This window comes from Epinephelus lanceolatus, chromosome 6, assembly GCF_041903045.1.
Source record: "Epinephelus lanceolatus isolate andai-2023 chromosome 6, ASM4190304v1, whole genome shotgun sequence".
Taxonomy (NCBI): Eukaryota; Metazoa; Chordata; class Actinopteri; order Perciformes; family Serranidae; genus Epinephelus; species Epinephelus lanceolatus.
The window spans coordinates 28,241,043-28,254,957 of record NC_135739.1 but is presented as its reverse complement, the minus strand read 5'-3'; the positions used below and the strand labels follow the sequence as shown (position 1 = coordinate 28,254,957).

The following is a 13,915-nucleotide window of genomic DNA, read 5'->3' as shown; positions in this document are numbered from 1 at the left end:
GCACACACATACACACTAACACACTCTATTTACAGGCAGTAGTCTGGTCAAGACAGAGGGGAGGAGGTGGGGTGACTGAAGTCTCACATAGGAAGCAAAAACCAGAAGTGTTTTGTGTGTGTGTGTGTGTGTGTGTGTGTTGGAGAAGGCTGTCTACATCTGACACACCCCCGGCCACCTGTAAAGTGTCTCTGAGGATCAGGTTTCTTTTGAACACATTTAAGACGGCATTTGTTTCCAATAGTTTACAGTTTGTGAAAACGCCTGTTCCGGAAGGCTGGACCGATGCATCCGAGTTTAGTTTTGCAGGGCGGCGTTTTATAAACCTCCCGTAGGGCTGCTGGACGGACGAGGAAGAAGCAGTGCGTGCCTTTTAAGAGCCCCTGACGGGTTTAGTGAGCCACTTGGCTTTTTATTTTGGCTCAGCTCACTGCAGGCTGCTTGTACTTTACTGTGCCCCCTCTGTGCTGGCCTGGTGGTTGCAGATTAAGGACATGCAGAGCAAGAGTCACTCATTACACCAGCGTACACATGCTTATTATGTGTGGTGTTTACTGTGTGTGTGTGTGTGTATGCCTGCTTCCACATATGTTGGTGTGTCAGGAACAGTGCTGATGAGTGACGCCAGTTGCGGCCTGCTGGGTGCAGCCTCCAACTGATAAATGACTGCAGGGACCGTCTTTCTTTACCTGAACCTCACAACATTTTCCCTGGAGAGCAGCTGCTGACAAATATTCTAACCTGAAAACCAAGCGGGCCTACAAGACAGCCGTTTCATTCTAAATATGAGTTTAACCTGTTTAAAGTTACTCAAGTTCAAACAATAGCAGCTTTCAAATGATGAACAGGACTGTGCTGCTGTTCCCGCTTGTGTTTGGAGACTGTCCCTGGTGATTCTTCTCTCCCAGCAAACTAATATGTTTGAAGCTCAGGCTGCCATTGCCAAGCCTGCGCCACAAGCTATTTCAAATGTGCAAAAAAATATTGATATTCCAGGCTTCTAAAAACAAAACAAACAAAAAAAAGAAGAAAAAAATCTAAGTCAATGTCCTCTGGAACGGCCCCATTTTCTGCCTCAGAACACTCAGAGATCACCTGGGACAAATGATTATTCTGCTCTTTCTTCCATGCTCTTTCTTTAATATACACATAAACACACCTACACCATGCTTATAAAGTACCTTGAAAATCATGATTCTATTTAAAGAATGAGTGCAGGCCTTCCTCATTTCTTGTACTTTTGTTCTCAAGAAGTTAGCTTTGCAAATGCACACAGATGCAGACTCTTCCTGCAGCAGAAATTGGTCTCATATTCCGACTTGCAAGAACATTAGCTGGCTGACTAAACTATCTGTACAAAACTTTGTAGATGCATTTTTCACAGTTTAATTTGAGCATTAACATATTTGATCATATAAACACAAAGTTGGATAAATGTGTAAAAGCAAAAGTTTGGGACTCAGGTATGTTTATCTTTGGATAAAGTATGTGATGGCACATGAAATAAGCTATATTCAGATATGTTTTGTTAATTTCCAGCTCCATTAAATAGCTTCAAACAGAAGCACTATTGGCAAAATGCATTGAGTATACATTCAACAAAGCTCCGTTCTGCTACAGCGCATATTTATGTATTATAAAAGGACTCACCAGGAAAAGCAAACTGCAGTGAAGACTTTTCACCACAAGATGGACTGCATGGATTTGGGATGTATGGCAAACAGCAGGAATAAACTGCATGCTCCCTAACTTTTTCAAAAAATGTTTTTTTACCATTACACCCAAAATGCAAAGCCGGTTTCTAGCAACATATAAATATCTCTATACTCTGAAGCAGAGGAGTCCGTGAGGGAGGGGCTATAGATGCTGGGAAGTGCCAAACAACTCGTGTATTAATTCCAGATATTTACTTTTGTTTGTTTTCACTGTGTTCAGGGCTCCATGGGAGCAATTTTTGCTGTGATGAAACTGAACAGCAGTCCCTGTGGAGTTCATTACAGGGAAAGAGCCAGTGCCCACCCCCACTGCTCCCTGGCCATGAGGGATTTGGAGGACCCAGAGGGATGGGTTAGTTTGGGTGGGTGGAGTGGGGGGAACCCACAGAATGGGATGAGGGTGAGGGGAGGGGGGACTCAAGGGAGGCAAGAAGGAAGGAGACCATAAACACTGAGCTAATGACCTCAAACACAGTAACAACACAGCAGAGAAAGCGTTACACAGCTGTACAGTAGTGTTGCCTAAACAGCAAGCTTGCCAGTACTGGGCTACAGCACAACCTCAGGCGTCAAATTACATTTAAACTTCTAAATAAAAGATTGTGTATCCAAGTACTGCCATTTGAGATAATATTCTGATTGTGCCCTCAGGTTTGGAAAACTGCTTTTAAGCTCAGGTAGGAAGTTTTATGTTGGCATCACTGGACAAAAATCCCATAATAAACTTGAGACATTTGGTAATTCAAGTGGTCTGAGAGAAAACTAGTGCACCTCTTCTTGAGTGAAAGCTAGAATTAATGGCGTACAGTCCTGCAGAGAAAGTTGCTATTCCAGTATCGACAACAACTGCATACACAACCTGATATCACTCCGAAGTTGTTAGACACTGATGAACAAAGCTGTTCTTTCATGTCCGCATGATATGGAAGTGTATTTTGAAAGACGACAATGCATATAGCAGGCAGAACTTGGCACAGTGTACCAGAATGTCGACAACCAACGCACCCGGGGTACCTTGCATGTAATATCAAAACGTGGGAAGTCCATGACCAAACACCAATGTGTGATGAGGTCGGAGTGAGAATGTGTTGGCCTACACTGCAAAGCAACCCTAAAAAAGGAAGACAGACTTATCAAAAAGTAAGTCTAAAAGAGGGTCTGACAATAAGCAAAACAAAACGTGTCAATTTCACTTAAGTGTTCCCGAGATGGAGAAAAAATGTTGCTAATAGTTTAGCCTTCTGCTAACTGAAGCCAAAGGTGTATGGCTTCATGTTCACATTTATGTAATGTTAGCTGGAGCCTGGAATCACGTGACAAGAGACTTTGGCCAATCACAGGTCATTTCAGAGAGATGGTGTTCATCTTGGCTGCTCCACAAATGCAGATGTGTGTGCACGTCCCTTTGGTGAAAGCTAGAATTAATGACATAGAGTCGTGCAGAGAAAGTTGCTATTCCAGCATTGGCAACAACTGCATACACAACCTGGTCTCACTCCGAAGTTGCTGGACACTGACGAACAAAGTCGTCCTTTCATGTCGGCATGATAAGCGGCCAGTTGCCGTAATAGTTTAACGCCATTATCGCACTCATGGTACCCATGGTTATAGCCATTATCGCACCCATGGTACCTTGTATGTCACTGAACATGGAAAGTTGATGACCAAAAATGGAAAGCAGATGACCAAGCGTTGATATGTGACGAGGTCGAAGTGAGAAAATATTGATCTACACTGCAAAGCAACCCAGACTTATCAAAAAGAGAGTCTACAAGACAGTCTGACAATGAATAAAACAAAACATGTGTGCCAGTGCGCCAGTGTCAAAGAGATGTTTCAGTGATGGAGAGAAAATGTTGCTAACAGTCTAGCCCTCTGCTAACTGATGCCAAAGGCTCGCGGCTTCATGTTCACGTTTATGTACGTATCTAATGTTAGCTGGAGCCTGGAATCCCACTGTGTTGTCTGCCTCACTTCCTGTCATGACAGACCACCTCACCAAGAGGAGAGCGGGCATGAGGTCTGCAAACTGACCCTCATCAGTGGCTGCAGCCAAATCCAGCCAGTGCAAACCCCACCTCCAGGTGTTGGACTCCTCCCTGCCAGATCAGCAAACTTTCTGTTGCTGCTGTTACACAGGTAAGATCCAGCACTGCCACTGGACCTTTTTCCAGCTACCCTCCCTCCGTCTGCCACTGAGTCCACTAGAGTCAACAAAACATTATTTGGTAAACTACTAGATGCTGTTCATATTCAAACATGGGGCTATATGATGGATAGCTGTAATGTTAGGTGAATGTAAGCTGCTGCCTTCTAAAGCCTTAAGTTGATCCTTTCTTATTTACCTCCATGGCTCCTCTGCTGCCTTCTATCTCTTCACCTTTTTCCTTTCCTTTTTCCTGTTTACGACAAACTGAACATGCCAGAGGGAGCAGCATATGGTTAAAAGACTTCTATAGATATACAGCTATAGAACCAGCTACTAATTTTCACCCTCTTCTGTGGTTTTCCAAAGAAATTGTAATGTCACATGTCCTTTTCATGGTATTGTTATGACGTCAAACATGTGTAACTTTGAAGGCAGAGAGAAAAGTGGATGTGAGAGAGCAGAAGCAGGTATTTAAAGCAGAGAAACACCGAAAAGGAGGCTGAGAGAAAGAACACTGACATGGTGTTAAAGCTAATGTTGTCCAGTATTTGCTCTCAAAACTTAGATCAGGGAAATTTAAAAAATAAAAAAAAAGACCCAAACAAGTGGTGATTCTCTCTCCTTTGAACCCAGATTTGAAATGTCAGTGCTTTCCCTTTAAATTCTGAATTTCACCATTGTGCTGGAAATGCATGCAGACTGGTGCTAAATGTTCCTAAAAAGAGACAAAATCAGTACAGTTTTGGGAGGACATTTTGAGACTTTCTGAATATCAGGGAGTACTTGTGTGTTGTGATTACGTCCATCTGCAAGAGGCACACTATCCGTGAGGCTTCAAAATGTGTGGTAAAATCATTATCTCAGTATTGAGAGATGTTTCTATATATACTATAGTATATATTATTCACAATATTCTGACCCTTTGCTTATGTAAAAGGGAGTAAAGATTACTTAACATCTACTGTTACTCCCTTTACTGTGTCTGTTATTTGTGATTAAACCCTGAGTCTGAAACCAGAGGTGCACTGCACTCAGCAAAAACCACATAAATCGAACCATGCTGTTGAGCAAAGAGGTGCAAGGTTTAGAGAAAAGAGGACTTCCTGTCCGCAGCAGCATAGCAAAACCAGAGGTGAGGTAGATGTCTGCCCCTTTGATCATCCTATTTGTTGATCATACTGTATGGTGTGTGGCCATACACACCCTAACTCCTGGACATGGCAGGTCTCAAGATCCTGCTGCTCTGGGCTGGGATCATTGTTATGGCCAACTGTAAGTAACCATCTTCTATTTTCATGTCATGAACTGTTTTAAATAATAGGACAAAGGAAAGACAAAAGTGTTTTGTGAAGTCATGTGACTGTATCTGTCATCTTTAAGACTTTAGGATGTAGAAAAGATTTTTTAAAACGTTATTTCTACAGAGATTTTTCCATTTATCATACAACACATAATATTATTAAGGTTATCTTGTTAAGGTATAGATATGTACCCAAAAAAACACTTGCATCATAGTGTATTCAAGCACCTATAGGACAGACCACATGTAGAGATATGAGTCCATAGTTCCAGGTCAGGTAGACCATTCACATAGTTTAGTAATGGGTTCAAGGTTTTATAAAATCTCTCAATCAAGATCCGATTTTTCAAATGTAAATCTGTTTGATGAAGAGATTACATCCTTCCATTTAAACAGATTTCAGTGTCTAGCAAATAGGGAGGGAAAAGGCAATGATGAATGACCAGAGAGGACTAGGTTTTTAGCAAGATCCGAAGTAGATGACCTTTGGGAATATTCTTGCAAGTTTAGCTTAAAAGAAGTGTAGCCAATGTAGCATTTTAAACTGCATTAAGGCAAGAGAAGAGGGATGAACCCCAGAAAGAGCCATTATAGTATGGAGGTATTGGAAAATTAGAAACCTCTCTATGTGCAAAGCTTTATAACTAAAAAAACTTTTCACTACTCTCTATCGACGAACTACTAACACTCTCTGCTGTTTCCTCCTCCTTCTTCCTTCCTTCCGCTGTCTTCGTTGGTTCATTTATACACGCGAAACGCGTTCTCTGGCTGGCTGGATTGTCTGCTCGGTCTGCCTTACATACATGGCGGCGCAAGATGGCGACCTCTCTAAAGCAAGGCCCTTGCTATATATATATAAAAGCATAATTATGAGGCTACAAAAACCAAACGAATTTTATTTTATAGCGATCATACACTTGTATAAACATATTAATGGGTAGAATATTCAGATTCAGATTCAGATTGACAATAAACCATGCCAAATATTACACACTGGCCCTTTAAACTGATAGGTCTGTAAGACGAGGAATTGATTGGGTCTTTTTTTAATAACAATGTAATAGATGACTGGTGGAGTGTGGGTGGAAGAATGTTATTTTTCAGTGTTTCTATGTAAACTAAAAGGACAAGAGGGGCAACTTATTTTAACTCTGTGGGAAACTCATCGGGATCTGGGGCATCCTCCAGTGAGACATTCTGTTCTAGTAGACAGAGGAGAGTCTAACACAGCTGAATAACAGGTGACAGGTAGATTATAAAATACATGTGTTATCTGTACTTAGAAGGTGTTGTAGAATTCAATGATGAACCTTTTTTTTTTGAACATCAAAAAATGTAGCTGCATTTTCTAGCTCCTTCTCCTGTACAGTGTATCATGTTAATATTTTAATACATGATTTATTACGTTCAGCACCTGTATTTTTTTCTAATTTGAAAATAAGCAGATATGAATTTACACAATATTGGCTTAGGGTTGTTTCAGCACACCCGGGAGCATGTTTAACATCTACATGAGCAAACCTTTAAAGCCACAGCATTTTGTCGAGAGACTAATGTAATTTTTTCTTGTAGGGACTTACAAATTTAGCATAATATACAAGTATTACAAGTCAGCATAATGATGATCAGCATAATTTAAGATTATTTTACTCTGAGGTCACACAGACTGAATCAGTAGCTTATTTGAAGTTCTTGTGCAGCTTGTAAAATTTTGTCTTCTGCCATGACAGATTCAACACAGTCACATCAGTAGCTGTAAGTAGAGTTTGACCACTAACCACAGTTAGTATTTCCGGTATATCTAATTTACCACAGCTTAGTACTGCAGGAGGGGAACAGAAAAACTCAAAGATAGGGCAGAGTGTGTAACATGCCATCTATATCTAAATGTAGAAATATCTATATCTAAATTTCCACTCACTTTGTAAACCCTCACCTCATATTTCCCACCTGCAGCGTTCAATTCAACTGTGGCTGGCTGGATTGTCTGCTCGGTCTGCCTTACATACATGGCGGCGCAAGATGGCGACCTCTCTAAAGCAAGGCCCTTGCTATATATATATAAAAGCATAATTATGAGGCTACAAAAACCAAACGAATTTTATTTTATAGCGATCATACACTTGTATAAACATATTAATGGGTAGAATATTCAGATTCAGATTCAGATTGACAATAAACCATGCCAAATATTACACACTGGCCCTTTAAACTGATAGGTCTGTAAGACGAGGAATTGATTGGGTCTTTTTTTAATAACAATGTAATAGATGACTGGTGGAGTGTGGGTGGAAGAATGTTATTTTTCAGTGTTTCTATGTAAACTAAAAGGACAAGAGGGGCAACTTATTTTAACTCTGTGGGAAACTCATCGGGATCTGGGGCATCCTCCAGTGAGACATTCTGTTCTAGTAGACAGAGGAGAGTCTAACACAGCTGAATAACAGGCGACAGGTAGATTATAATATACATGCATCGTCTGTACTTATAAGGTGTTTTAGAAATTGACTGATGAACGTATGTTTTTTTTTCTGACCTTTAAAAATGTAACTGCATTTTCTAGCTCCCACTCCTGTACAGTGTATCATGTTAATATTTTGATAAATGATTTATTACATTCAACACCTGCATTTTTCTCTTATTGGAACTATGCAGATGTGAATGTACACAATATTGGCTTAGAGTTGTTTCAGCACATAAATATAGACAGTGCAGGCAGTGTGGTTGCACTGGGGCCTGTGAGGTGGGGGCCCCATAGGAAGAGTGGGCCTTCCAACAATGCGTTGGGTGGAAAATGGGCCCTTATGAGTGATTCACCTTGAAAATATATCTGTGTTCAAAAACGAACTTTTATTAAATAAAAAATGGTGCCATTTGCTATATATGCCTTTGAAAATGGCAAACCCACCTCCATCGAGTTTATTTGTCTTTTTTTGTAAAATAGTCAATAGCATCAGTATCAAAATTATAAGGTTATTCTATTATTACAAATCAAATATTAAAGTTGTTAATTAAATTAGTAATTTCTTATTTCCTTATTTTCGTTGATATTTTTTGTTACACACAGATATGTCATGATGGTGTTGGGTCATATGTATGTTGATGTTATCCAATGTCAAGTCTCTGATCATGTGAGGAGACAACATGTGCACAACAGCAAGCACTAGGGCCTGTCATATTGGTGTGCACTAGGGCCCATTGCAATTATCATACACCACTGCTTTAAAGCCATAACTTTAATCGAGAGACTAATGTAACTTTTTCTTGTTGGGACATACACTGTTACGGCGATCAATTCTGACTTTCACCTCTGCGTCACAAGCTCACTACTAGTAAAAACCACATGAACATGAGACAAGGCAATATGACATCTTTTAGCTTTCTGCTCAAACTTCTCAGACACAGGATTGTCTGCACATTCAAGAAAACATTCCCACAATCCACCAACCAAAGGAATAGTCAGCATAATGATGATAAACATCATATTTCAGGTTATTTTACTCTGAGGTCACACAGACTGAATCAGTAGCTTATTTGAAGTTTATGTGTTGTGCAGCTTGTAAAAGTTGGTTTTCTGTCATGACAGATTCAACACAGTCACATCAGTAGCTGTAAGTAGAGTTTGACGACTAACCACAGTTAGTATTTCCGGTTTATCTGATGTACCACAGCTCAGTACTGTAGGAGGGGAACAGAAAAACTTCAAACATATGGCAGATTGTGAAACATACCGTCTTTATCTTAGTGTCATCTGGATGTGTTTGGTCACAGTATCTCGCATTGGCGAGGTTCTCCAACAGAAACAGCTGTTATCACGCGCAACCATTTCGCATGGCTGTGGCTATTAAAGGGGAACTAACATTTTTTTCAACCTGGGCCCTATTTTCTGATCTACTAGCCTGTCAGCGCGCGCTATATTAAATAATAGGGCACTCAGGCAGCGTCAAACAACATCAAAATACGTCCACTAAAAGTGCATTTTTTTCACATAGATAGGCTTGGATTGTTAGTATAATTATCCGACAACATAACGGAAAGGAGGAATAATATCTGCCTTTATCTTTAGCCAGAATCGGACACATTTGTTGTGGCAAGTCACTTCCTCTGCCTGCTCCCTGCTGTCAATTCTGTTAATTAAAACTGAAGATATGAGAGAGAAAGGCCACTGTGGACGTTTGAGCTTCAGTACGAAATAGTGATCAGTCGAAACCGAAACTAATTTTGTGAGTACGAGAGATTCAGTGCAAAGCAGGAAATAGCGGTTTGCCTTCTGAAATAGCAAGTGTGGTTCTTTGCCGCATTGTCATAGCAACCAGGTTGTACAGCGCTGCCTCATGCAGATACCCTGGATATCCAGAGTTCTCGCCAGAGCACAATTTGAATTTGCTCAGCGAGTCACTCTGGCAATCAGTAATGATGCTCATTATCAGACAGACAGAGCTGCACCAATCACATCGGTGTATCTGATATAGGCGGGCCAGAGGTGAGCTAAACAGGTGACGACAGCGCTGCGACACCAAGTCCAGAATCAGTCAGTAAACATTGCAAGATGGCTACGGATGAACACCAGTTGTTTGAAACGGCTTTGGCCGCTACAATGAACGAGTTAGACTTGGCTTTTTCTCTAAAAGAGGAACAGAAGATAGCGTTCGAGTCTTTCCTTTGCTGTTTTGCCAACCAGATACAGCAAGAGTCTAATCTGCCAGTTAGCTCCGCTGGTAGCTAAGGGTATACGTCACCCCGTGTATTGTTCTGATTGGTCGTAGTGTTATCCAATTGCGTGCAGTGATATTTACAAATGCATGCTTGGTGCCGCCCCTCGAATTGGGCCATTTTCATTACTCATGGCCAGACCCTAAGTCTTTCTAGATTTGGGTCTGGATTTCCAGGCTATCATGCAGAACTTCAGATGAAAAATAGTTGCTTTCCTCTTTTTGACCTGATGATGCTTCGGCCCTGCTGGAAGAGTTTTTTCTGTCAGATAAGCTTATAAGCTAATAAAATTTCACATAAAGAACAAATCACTGTTTGTTGATGTTTTTATTTTTTTCTTTTTGTGCACATTCTATGCACTACACTGTATTCCTTAATGAGGAAAAAAGTGCAATTATTTGCTCATCTTTTGTTTTTCCAGGTCAATCCACTGATGATTCAGGATCAACAACCAACAGTGAGTGGCAATACAGAAGTAACCTACTGTATAACATTTAATTGTTGTTATAATGAATAAAATGTTAACTGTGACTATGACATTGACTGTGCTATACCTTGTGCAATGCATTCACCTCAAGCACTCTCTTTAGTCCTCATGGCAATGGCAGCACCAGCGCCAGCAGAATCACCAGATGAATAAGCTCTTCCAATAGAAATAATGTGCTCTATGTACAATGAGTTGCATAATTATATTTTCTCACTCTTATTTAGCAGTTTGGCCTCCATTTTAGTGACTTGGCTCACCCAAGGCTGCACAGTAAATTACATGTGTGAATGACAGTTAGCAGTTGTTTGATGGAGGAGTGTGGGGCCACGGTTACCTTTACCTACACTTATTTATGGACAAGACATGTAGACTACATTCTAGTATGTGATCATTTCAGAACATTTTGCTTTGTCAAAATAGTATGAAATACTTATGTCCATATGCAGCTAATCTGTGTGGCGATTTTCATTCATATTGAGCCCAAAGCAGGAAGAAGTGTGATATTCACATACAGTAATGGCCCTTATCAGCTTTACTCACAGGTGTATTCCCTTTAATTTCTTTATTAGTGTTTGTGAGGTAGTGTTTACGTGTATTATTTTCATGGAGTTATAGTAATGATTCATTGCTGGCTTACAAAATTGAATATATTAACATTTTTGCTTCCTTGTCTGAAGTGCCTGCAAAGTGAATCTAAGTTAGGAACAAGACAGATTTCAGTACAGATGTTATTTTCCAGGTTGTGTGTCACACTATACTTTATCTGAGATCTTTAGTTATGATATTTATTCTCAAATGAGTCTGGAGAATTTACAGCATCAGAATCAGAATTAGAGAAAAGCAGCAGTTGAGTGTTGTTAGGATTTAGACGAGTCAAACTTTGCAAGTGCTCAGTGTGGTGCGGATGCAACTTTTTTTTTCCACCACAGGAACAAGTAAGTCACTGATTATCCAGCCAGTGAAACATGAATGCTAATATTTACTGATAGTAGGTATTCCACTGTCATCAGTGATAAGAAGAAGAATCAGTTTGAACGTGACGATGTTTGGAAAATTCAAAAACTAGTCCATCTCATTCACTTAACTCTGGCTTCATATAGAAATAAACCACAGTTTATCTTAGAAAGCTACAGAAACTTGTCATCACAGTTGAGGTCAGACTTGTCTTTCAAATAATCTCTTCATCAAGTCTGATTTTATAACAGTTTGTTGACACAAACTTACTCTGTGAAGAAGCTATGCTAGGTGGCTGTTGACGCAACGTTATGCAATCAGTGTAACACTGTTGACACAACCCTGTTAAAGGTCTACTGTGTAAGATTTAGGGGGATTCAGTGGAATCTAGTGGTGAGGATTGCAGATTGCAACCAGATGAAAACCGTTTGAATTCCTTCTGTGTTCATTGTTCTGGTCTCTTCCTCCCCAAAACAAATGGACCTGGTGATTTAAACCAGTGAAAAAACTAAATACAAAGTCCCTGTTTTTGTGACATTCTCGTTATGGAGGGGCTGCTAACTACAGGGGCCAATGTGAAAAGGCAAATGGCCTGTGTGTGGTTTGTCCACTTAGGGCTACTGTATAAACATGGCGGAGCAACATGGAAATCTCCATAGCCAAGGACCTGCTCCCACTGTGGATATAAACAGCTCATTCTACACTAACGAAAACACTGTGATTCTTAATTTCAGGCAATAATACACTAAGGAAAACATACTTATTATATTGTACTTCAATTCTGCCAGTTTGTGCCCCTAAATCCTACACACTGGACCTTAAAGGTCGGCCACCTTAAATCAACCTTGTTAGTGTTTTGGCAAAGGAAGACTGCATTGAGTCCAAAAGCAGGAAGTATTTTACTCACAGCTACAGGTAAAGCTCAACTGAGTCCAACTAAACACATCATTCTGCCTTTCCACATCTGGATAGAAATGTACTCTTGCCTAGTGCCACTACGCTCTTTCTCACCTCTTCTTTCCTACTTAAAAGAAAACTGTAGCAGACATAAGCAAGGTGAAGGATTGATAAGAAGCAACACCATCTTTGTAACAAGAGGAAACAGGATTTATGTGGTCATCATCGTTGGAGGGAAAGCACATGTAGCACTTTTAAATGAAGTAGGAACTAGCATTGTGATATTGTGTTTGGCCTGATTTTGTTTCCTTGGAATGCAGGTGTTTCAGCCACCTTACCTCCACTCACTGCCACAAATGCCGCTTTACCTTCAGGAACCATCTTAACTGTCAGCACCTTACCTCCACGCACCATGACAGCAACCACTGTCATGCCTACAGACATCTCAGCAACTGCCCACACACCTCCAGTCACCTCGCCAACCCTCACCTCAATCTCCCCAAGCGCAGAACTTAATTCAACTACCACATCTGGTAACGTATTCAGCCTCAGTTTACAGTTTTTTGGGGGATCACTAGTGTTGCATTCAACTTGATAAAGCTGATACATGCATTATATCAGGTAAGACTACTGGCAGTAAAATATTTGTACTTGAAGGTGATCTCCAGCATGCTCTCCATCTTACAGCCTCTGCTGCTTCTCCTGCAAACACCCCAATCTCAAACACAACCAAGCCAACAGACCCTCAGGCAAACACCACTCAAAGCCAGACTTCACGTCCACTCACCACGCCCAACAACACTGTGACTCCCACCACCCAAGGTTGGAATTTTCTCTTTTACAAGTCCTCTATTTGTTCTTGTAGAGGACTGTGATAAGACTGTGATATTAATATAAGCACAGGCAACGGTTACTAACACTGGCACTGCTGAGGACCAGGTTACAAGAAGTTCACAAAATATAGACACCTGCTTTACTTGCTTTGGAAAAGTATTTTATAGTTTTATAATCATAGATTAATATTTTGTCATTTCCTTTTCTAATCTCATTTCAATGTGTTCTCCAGCCACCACAAAGGCCCCTCCACAGTGTGAGTATCAGTATTATTTTTTAGATAAACCTCATCTTTACTCCTGTACTTATTATACTGGTTTCCAGTGTTTCTCTGTGAAGATAGATTTGCACAGTGAGTGTACAAGTGTTTGGATTCATGTTCAGCATCTACATGAACAAACTGTCTGAGACTGAAAGATGTCATCAGGAGGTTTATATTAACTATGAGGTTTTTTAACTGTTCATTTTGTTACAATGTCACAACCATCACCTCTGGCTTCAGGATTGACATGATGACAAGCTCTACCCCTGGCAACTACATCATAAACATTACAGACAAAGGCCGAAATGAAACCACTGTTCAGTCCTTTAGTGGAACCTCACATGAAATCAAACACCTGAGGCCCTTTAGTGAGATTGTTTTTCTTTAGCCATTGAGCTCTTTTGCAGTGACAGTTTGTGTTATTGTTCAATGGTGCATGGTAAATATGTATACAGTACAGGCCAAAAGTTTGGACACACCTTCTCATTCAATGCGTTTTCTTTATTTTCATGACTATTTACATTGTAGATTCTCACTGAAGGCATCAAAACTATGAATGAACACATGTGGAGTTATGTACTTAACAAAAAAAGGTGAAATAACT

At 40.3% G+C, this 13,915-nt stretch overlaps 1 protein-coding gene across 2 annotated transcripts in view; it reads left to right on the top strand.

Moving 5' to 3' along the window:
- The first annotated feature begins 5,056 nt into the window (after nt 1-5,056).
- Nucleotides 5,057-13,915, top strand: part of LOC144463678 (receptor-type tyrosine-protein phosphatase C-like) — a 100,465-nt gene continuing 91,606 nt past the window's right edge. Inside the window, exons 1-5 of one of the 2 annotated variants that reach the window (XM_078168902.1) lie at nt 5,057-5,136; nt 10,299-10,334; nt 12,536-12,748; nt 12,903-13,037; nt 13,282-13,305. In XM_078168902.1, the coding sequence (XP_078025028.1) occupies nt 5,082-5,136; nt 10,299-10,334; nt 12,536-12,748; nt 12,903-13,037; nt 13,282-13,305 (463 nt within the window). In that variant the 5' untranslated portion in view covers nt 5,057-5,081. The remainder of the gene's footprint in view (nt 5,137-10,298; nt 10,335-12,535; nt 12,749-12,902; nt 13,038-13,281; nt 13,306-13,915) is intronic. The other variant, XM_078168903.1, reaches the window with a different exon arrangement.